At 46.7% G+C, this 8,731-nt stretch overlaps 1 protein-coding gene across 3 annotated transcripts; it reads left to right on the top strand.

Annotated features, from left to right (window-relative positions):
* The first annotated feature begins 234 nt into the window (after nucleotides 1-234).
* Nucleotides 235-8,269, top strand: PXMP4 (peroxisomal membrane protein 4). 3 transcript variants are annotated; one of them, XM_072879481.1, is made up of 5 exons: nucleotides 235-632; nucleotides 1,049-1,111; nucleotides 1,739-1,937; nucleotides 2,908-3,018; nucleotides 6,012-8,269. In XM_072879481.1, the coding sequence occupies exons 1-5, from the start codon at nucleotides 439-441 to the stop codon at nucleotides 6,183-6,185; spliced, it is 741 nt and encodes a 246-aa protein (XP_072735582.1). In that variant the 5' UTR covers nucleotides 235-438; the 3' UTR covers nucleotides 6,186-8,269. The 3 variants fall into 3 exon arrangements, with proteins under 3 accessions (XP_072735582.1, XP_072735584.1, XP_072735583.1); XM_072879483.1 differs by having other exon boundaries at nucleotides 5,007-6,155; XM_072879482.1 differs by having other exon boundaries at nucleotides 2,908-6,155.
* Nucleotides 8,270-8,731: the final 462 nt, after the last annotated feature.

Genomic DNA, 8,731 nt, shown 5'->3' with positions numbered 1-8,731 from the left:
CGACCGCCCGGCGTGCGCGCAGGGCCGGGCGGGGCTCTCGCGTTTAACTGGGGCCGCGGCGGAGCGGCGCCTCTGGCAGCGCCCCGGGGGTCCGCGGAGGCCGGGCCCCGCCGAGAAGGGCGGGAACCGCCCGGCGACTGCACCTGCCCCGCTCGGGCTCCCGGCGCGGCGCCTGCGAGGGCCCGCGGAGCCCCCGCCCCGCGCCTCTGCCGCGGGACCGCCGCGCCCCCGGCCCCATGACCCGCGCCGGGCCGGGCCGCGCCGCCCCGCGGGGCCGACAGCGGCGAACGCTGCCCCGCGGCCGCCCTCAGTGAGAGGGGATGGGCGGGGCGCTCCGCGCACCCCCCATTGGCTGCGGGACAGACGCTCCCCACCAATGAGCGGTTAAGGTGGCGCCGCCTATTAGCCAAGAGCGTCGATGGACAGCCGGGAGAGCCTATGCGCGCTTCGGGCGGAGCCCCGCCCCCGGAAGCGTGCGCGCTGCCGGCAGCCGCCGGTCCGGGCGGGAGGTGCGCCATGGCCGGCAGCGGGGACGCGCTCCGCGCCCTGCTCCGCGCCGCCAACGCCCTCCTGCAGCAGCGCCGCTACCGCGCCGCGCTCGCCGTCCTCAAGGGCTTCCGCAACGGGGCCGTGTGAGTGCGGCGGGGGCGGCTGAGGGGAGGGAGGGGCGGCGGACCCGGTGTGGGGGGGAGATCTCGGTTCTCTCGGGGCCCAGTCGCCCCGAGAGCCGCGGGAAAGCTGCCGTGTGCCCTCCTGTCCTGTAAGGAGGCCGGGGCTGTTGTGGTAGAGGTTCAGGAGAGGCGTTTCCGTCTCCCTCGCCGATAAGTGGGGTTTTAACGGCTTTCGGGGTCCCCGTTGGGCCTGGCTTGTTGGGGTGCACGTTCTCTTAAGCCTGTGGCCTGGGCTCCTTCTGGTTTGGTGTGTGTGCTGCTGACTTGAAAGTAAGATGTAGTTGCTTAAGTAGCATCTTTTGGCTGTCAGTAGAATAGAAATACAATCATTTGATAGCATAATGCAAAAAGTCTGAAATATCTATTCACTTTTGCAGTTATGGAGCAAAAATTCGTGCCCCACATGCCCTGGTGATGACTTTCCTGTTCAAGAGTGGAAGGTACGAACCCTAGTTCTGTGTGTCTGTTACTGCTTAGAATGCTTTCATTCAAGCACTCACTCTTTCATGTTTCCAGAGGGCTTAGAAAGCAGAAAGATACATGAGCCATGGTTATAGCCTGTTGTCTGACAGCTACACAGGACAACTCGTATGCACACACATACACAAGTATGTATATTTATACATGCTTATGGGGGTCAACCACTTGTGCGGTGGTTGACGAGAACCAGTGGGCAGAGGAGAAATTAGCAGATGCAAACAGCAGCACTCTGCTCTCTGTTGAAATAAGGGAAGCCAAGCTATAGCAGTGCACGTTGTGGCTTTCCCTGCTTATGCCAGAGGTTTGCACTTAGGCAAAAAATAAAAAATAATGGAAAAAAAAAGCGCTCCTTGACTGTTCATAGAATTAGACAAGAGCACAGCCCACAGTCTAAGTAGAGCTGTTGAATGTATTCTGAGGAGTGAGCCAGAGGTGAAGGGATTGGTCCTTCCTCACAAAGTAGATGTTCTGTGGGGTGCCTGAGCTATCAGTCTGGGCGGGCAGGCCAGAGGGGCATAGTGTCCAGGCTGAGTGACTGTAGTGGTACTGCCTTTTTGCTCTTCTAATTGTCTGTTTCTTTTCTTCAGTTTAAGAGAGAAATTGAAATCGATTGCTAAGGCTACGTACATTCATTCCCGGAACTTGGCGTATTTTGTGTTCACCTACAAGGGGCTGATGGCGTTGCAGTCCCAACTACAGGGGAAAAAAATTCCATTTCATTCTTTCTTTGCAGCCTGCATTGGAGGTTGGCTAGTGTTTGGTGAGAACAATCCCATCAACAGCCAGGTAAATGCATCTGTTGAAAGTTTCCTTGACAAAAAACCCAACAGGTGGATGATCGTGTGCCAGGACGTGGTTGGTATAGCCTGCCGTGTTTCTGGTGGTTCTTACCGTATAGTGGTGGTGTTCTATCGTATTTCTCTTTGCACAAGTTCTGGTTTTGGCTGCACTGCACTCAAATCCTAGAGGTGGTTGTGTGCCTCAGTGAACGGTGTGTGCAGTTTGAGAGCTAAAAGACCAGGTTTACCGCTAGAGCTGCAGCTGTATACCTAGGAAGACAGGCAGGCAGTCACGCAATCCAAAGCCGTTGGGTTACCCCACCTGTCACCTGAGCTGTGGTTACCGACGGCGTATGCTCCTAGTCTGCCCGCTTGCAGGGCTAAACACTGTAGCTTGAACGCTGTGGGTGTAGAGCACAGTCAGTTACTGAGCTACACTTAACTAAACGGGGTAAACTGACAAAAGCCGCTCAAGGGAAGTTTGTTTGTTAACACTCAGTCACAGATTAATCAGTCAGTAAAACACACAGATGCAGATTAATCAAAAGTCTTTTACTTATGCAGTCCCCTGCAAGAGCATACCTTCAGTCTGGTTTTAGGATGCATCCAGTCTACTGAGTTTGCATCGGCTTGGCCGACTAGCAGGGCTGCTCCGTGACTATTCTATCAGCAGCAGCATCTGAGGTAGCATTAACTGAGCAAAGTTGTGCAACTGCAAAGGTATGTTGCATCAAGTGTGACTTGTTGATTACTAAACTAGAGCACCAGCAGAGAAGTAGGACTTTGAGGACATAGGGAAGACACAAACGTCTCCAGTTACAAAGACTGATATGTGAACCTGCAGCCTGTTTGCTGTTAAGCTGGGTAAATTGTTTCCACTCATCTTGCCTGGCTTATCGCTTCTAAATTACTTAACCTGGCTAGTATATTTGGTCAGGTTATTTACCTAATGCTCTTTGGGTTTTCTCTTCATGCAGATCATTATGTACCTGCTGTCTCGTATCCTGTTCGGCTTGTCTCGGCTGGCGGTGGAAAAGGGCTACGTCCCACAGCCAAAGCAGGATCCCTTTCCGCTTGTCGCTGCTCTGGTATGGGGGACAGTTCTCTGGCTCTTTGAATACCACCGGCAAACCCTGCAGCCTTCTCTGCAGTCCTCCATGACCTACCTGTATGATGATAGTGATGTATGGCATGACATTTCTGACTTTCTCATTTATAACAAAAGGACAGACAGCAAGTAGGTGGTTCATTGTAAAACACCTTGGAATGGGATGGCACCTGCCAGCTGCTAAGGGAAAAGGTTATTCCGTTGCTCTTGACTGGTCATTTTTTTAAATTAACATCTATCAAGCACAGTTGCTTCTTGTGTCCTGGCCAAAATGTTCTGATTAGTCTTCTCTTGGCTCTGTTTAAAGCATGTAAATACCCCACAGAAACTTGTTGCAGTCCTCAGGGAGACTAAAATGCCTTGGGAATCTTCAGTTAAAATAAGTCTTTTTTTAAGAGGCCTTATTTTCCCTACAAGTATGTGCGTTTATTTTTTAAAGAAACTAAATATACTTATAAAATGACAGCCTGACAGTAAGTGGGGAGTGTGCCTAATCATGAAAAAAATGTCCTAGGGATTGTCTGAATGTCGCAAGAGAGAAGCGTTTATCTGTGCTGCTGTGCTCACTGTAGTGTGATGAGAGTGGGGGACCTGTTCAGGTCTGAAAGCAGCAACATAATTTCTTGATTTCTGTGGATGACTGGCAGTCTTAGTTTAAACTATTACAGGGACAGTTGTGTGCTCCTTAAGAGAGTTTCTCTGCAGTTTTCCCTCAGGGAGATAATAAGGTGTTTGAGAATAAAACTGTCAAGATTTTCTGGTACGAGCCTGGTAAATCAGGCTCAGAAGGACTATTTTTGCTCAGTTTCTTTCATGCACTTGGGCTGAATTTGTCCCTCTGCAGAGTGCACTAATTAATACCCTGTAGTTATTTTAAACTTATTTGTAAAGTTTTTAAAAGCTGCTTGAACTAAATACCAAAACCAGTTACGCAACTTAGATTCCTTTGAAAACAGGCCGAGGCGCATTGCACGCCCTCAGATATCACACTGGGTACTTCATACGTAGAAGCAAGCAACACTTGTAACAAGCACTTTTATTTCGGTGGAAGATAAGCACGTGGTTTCTCTTAGGTCCAGAATCTACCCTCCACAGCAGTGGCATGTGTTAGCTGTAATCAAGCTTGAATGTACCTGTAGTTTGTGCAGGCTTGTTGCTGAGACAGGTTGAGGCCACAGATGAATATGCAAGTGAATCTTCCTCTTAAAAACACACTGCTGAGCCCCAGAAACAGTGCAGTACACACTGGGCTTTAACAGAAGATCGACTAGATAGCTGAGAGAGAAGATAAACTGCTTTAAAATTAGTAAAATTGAACTGTTAATAGTACAAAGCACTTACACTGCCGTATAACACTATATCATTCACTTAATGATGTACATTAAAATAATTCCTGACAGACTGGTTTTATGTGGTGATATCGCAAGAGAGTCATTAAGCACCCTGTGCTAACCGTTCCCTTTTGCCTCAGTCAGGACTATTTTATTTGCTCCTTTTATACCTCTCGTTTAAAAAAGGTTAGTTCTCCCTGTACCCATCTGCTTTTCCATCGTAACCTGACCTTGTTATTTCATAATCCCCCTGATGCTGTTCTTCATCGTCTTTTGCAGTCTCTACACTCCAGGCTCTAGCAGTTTGTCATATTTAATGGTATGGCCAAAACAATACATTTAAGTTCAGGTAGCTTCTGAGTAGAAAAAAATTCTCGATTTCTTCTTAAGTCATTTTTCCTTGTCCTCCTAAGCTCTTTTATTACTATTATGCATCTTCTGAGTGCTGGTTTGCTCTTCATTTTTCCATTCTCTGTGTCAGCAAGAGGGAGAGTTAAATGTTCCCTTCCCCATAGTCTGTCTGGTGCTGTGATGTTTGGGATTGAATCGCATCCTGAGTGTCTCGGGTCGAGTAGGAGTAGTCTCTTCTGGCTCTTGAACTGAATCTAATGCTGAATCTAACTGCATTCACTGTGAGATCTTACAGTGTAGAGGCGGAAGCTTCTTTGTGCTCATCCCATGCAAATCCATGATGTACTCGTCTTTGGTGCCCAAAAGACAAGATACTGCTTTGCCATAACAACTGTCCCAGGTACCTTCAACTTTTAACGTCACCTGCTATTACAGTCTGTACTGGATACTTGAATTTGAACACCAAGCAGTATTTAATCAGATAGACCCCAGGAAAGCTATAGAAGTTAAGAATTGGTTTTGTTTCTTTGTAGTTAAATATTTTATTTGGTGTATATAAGCTTAAAGATTCAAGTACAGAAGAAATACTGAAGCTACAGGTGAGGTCTGATTTCTTTATAAACATTGTGTCTTTATTTGCACCACTGCTGGATATCTAAAGCAGCGCAAGTGCAGCACTCTGTTTTTATGTCAGAAGCCTCAATATTGTTCCAAATAAGAATGTTAATTTTCTGCTAATATTGCTGAATTCCTGCAAGCTTTGATGGGATTTCAGGACACCCTTCCAGATTCTGACAGCCATGGCTTGAGAATTTCTCCCTAGAACTGTTAGACTTGCAATAGTTTGCTAGACCCTGACCGTGTATAATTATTGTAGCAAAAGATGGTGCAGGCTGGTTATGTGAGCCGTGTGTCTATAAGAAGTTTTAAGCCTTTTTAATTTATAGCTGGCATTCCTTGCTCTGAGAAAGGCTTGTGATTCCCTTAGAGGCAAAATCATTTTCTTCTGCTAGTAGTTCTGCCACTGCAACCATATGGCTGCTTGTGAAGCACTTCTCTGGCCATGTGAAGGACAAGTGACCTGTCCTGCCCTTTTTATGCTACTGTAGTATCTCTGTCCTCTCTAGATGGCAAAAACAAGCCAATAGCGAGTTTCTAGTATCAGCCTGGCAGCAGTGGCCATCAGTCGTCCTTGGTTCAAAACGCCCTTTTTCTCTTGGGAATCTATCGCCAACCTCACTTTCAAAGCAAATTCTGCCTGAGCCTCAAACCATCTGTACTTCTGATCCAGGAACCAGCTGCCGTCCTGGAAGACAAACTGCAGCTCATCCCAGGAGCGGGTCCCGTACAGCAGCAGCCATTAGCCGAGCATTTGCGGACGGTTGGTTTTCCTGCTGCGCTGGGGCAGGACGTTAAGCTGCAAGTCACTGCTTTCCCCAGGGAAGTAATTGGAACAGTTCTTTAACGGCATTAGTCCGCATTGCTGTTTCTGTGACCAGATAGCTGGGGATGAACCCCTTATGCTACCGAGGTGTTGGAACAATGCAGGCGTGTAGTAAGGAAGTGAACTAGAAGTAATTTGTCTGAGTCAGACTTTTCAGATACATAAGTTACACTCCCTGCCCTCCCCCAGTGTATTGTGTTGGGAATTGAGTCCCCTGTTTGTGTTTCTTTTTTATTAGCATTAAGACCAAAAGAAATAAAGAGACAGTTGGGAAGCCACCTGCGAATCGGCCAAATGCTTAAGAATCACAAAGAAGTGCCATTTTCTCCCCCCAGCCCCGATCAGTTTTGAATTTTAAGATGGACATGGTTTTATTTGTCTACATCAACTTCATTTTACCTTGTTATTTCTTCCTGGACACCTGACTGAGATGCTGAGTGCCTCTGAAGAGCAGAGTGTCTCAATGCTTAGCTCAGTTTGTCAAAAATTAGGATTTCTGGATAAAATTGAAGTGTTCATTTTAAAATGATGCTTCTCCTTTAGATTTTAGGCCTCTTTTAGAGGCAAGTTTTAAAGGTTAATGAATCAAACTGATCAAAAGTTTTCAGCACACCTTGAATAGCAGACTGACTATACTGAGCTATTAATCATTTATTTTATGAAGGAACAAAGCAAGCTCAGGGTTATTTACTGCCGCTGCATGCTGCCCTAGCATGCCCACTGTGCTTCACTTCTCTTTGGAGGACAACTTGTATGCTAGTGCTGGCTGTCAGGATTGCTGAAGAACCGTTTCCGGGACAATTACATTGTTTAACAAAGGTGAAAATTAAATGGGTGCGTGACATTTGGTTTAGTATTTTCTGTACTGTGTTTGATCCTTTCAGTTAAGGGGTGGATATTTCTGAAAGAAAAGCTTGTGCTTGTCCAATTAGTGCCACAGGGAAGTGCTTACGGAGGAGGTTGTGGCTGCTATAAGGTGTGAACCTGTGTTTGCAGCATGACAGCATGCTGTGTCCCGGCCACTGTCCGTGTGTCTGGGCAATAACCACCCCTGCTCCGGATAGCTGGGTCAGGAGGGAGAGGCTGCAGAAGAGCTTTGATATTGGTGCTGTGAGACTTTCTAGCCCTGGTAGAGTAGTTCAAGCTCTGCTTTAAACCAAGCTGGGTGGGGGTAGAAGTGTGGGGATGGTCTCTGGCTGCTGAAGTAGAGCAAAACCAGGTGTCCTTGGGGACCCCCTGTGACTGCAGAGGGTCCCCTGTGCACGCTAAGCTCTGCAGCCAGCTAGGAGCTGTCGTGGATAGCTGGTGCTAGTGGAGTAACCAGAACCCCGTGCAGATAGCCTCACACAGGAGAAACTGCTGTGACTCAAACTCAGTTTCACTGCATCAGCACAAATACGACCTTTGGATAATACCCCGAGCCACATGCCGTTTCCTATTTGTCAGGTTGTGTTTGTCTTCCTGGATTATGCCAACCTGAGCAGAACACGTTTGGTTTTCTGATGATGGTTTTGAAATCCACCAGATGAGGGAGGAGAGAAAATAAGGTGTAATGCTATCCAGCGTAATGTCTGTCTGCCACTGTTAATATTTTAGGGGTGCTAATCTTGAATTTTCAACCTTTGTGTTCATACCAGATTGTTGGAGGAGGTAACTTCTTTTTCTTTACATAGAAGAAATTTCAACTGTCTCATTTCCTTGTGAGACCGGTGATGAGGAGCAGGAAAAACAAATTAAATGCTCTATAATACAAGTATTATTACCTCTGCTTTTGGTATATATTTTGTGTTCGTAATTGCTGTGTAATCCAGGCCCTGATTTTCTGACAGCGTAGAATAAAGTTAAGAACATAAACTCAGGTAACTTGCATTTACACTGATCAGGATGCTTGTAGGAATATCTGGTTTTGGTTGTAAAATGTGTGAAAGAGGGGGCAGTGGGTTGTTGAAGTAGCTCTGCCCACTATGAATCGACTTCTTGTGCAGTTGGTGTAGTATATCAAGACTTTCTGCCAAACTAATTTGTGGATTATTTCTGTATAATTACTCTTTGAATATTATAATACTGTGCTTTAATAATAATAAAAACTTTTTGTTGTTGTGTTTTTACTGTCATTATTAAGCTAAAATATGTGAAGTAATGCTTAATTATTGCATGTTACTAGTCCTATATGTAGAGGAGTCATGCATGGAGTGCGTTTTTGGCATCGGTTATGCCCTCGTGTTACCAGCCTCGAGGCAACAGCCAGTGCTACTTTGACCACACCATCAGATTTAACTACTGCAACACTGGCTAGCTCGGGTAAGGATCCTAGCTGCAAAGACAAACTGGTGTAGCTGTCATCCTTTTTTTATTTCTTTTTTTTTAAGCATGAACTTTCCTATGCCATAGCTGTTTGGATCACTTAGCGTGGCAATATCTTCAGACCAAGTGAGTCAAATTGGGGCTCGGCTGGGAGGGTCATACAACGTACAAACTGGACACACCCAAACGCAGTGTAAATGGGAAAGAGTGTGACCGGCTCTTGCATTGCGCTAGCAAAGAGCCCATCTGTCCCGTTGGGTGTT

Source organism: Ciconia boyciana, chromosome 14 (assembly GCF_034638445.1).
Source record: "Ciconia boyciana chromosome 14, ASM3463844v1, whole genome shotgun sequence".
NCBI classification, from domain to species: domain Eukaryota; kingdom Metazoa; phylum Chordata; class Aves; order Ciconiiformes; family Ciconiidae; genus Ciconia; species Ciconia boyciana.
Note: the sequence above shows the minus strand (reverse complement) of the source record. Positions and strands in the feature narration are given on the sequence as shown.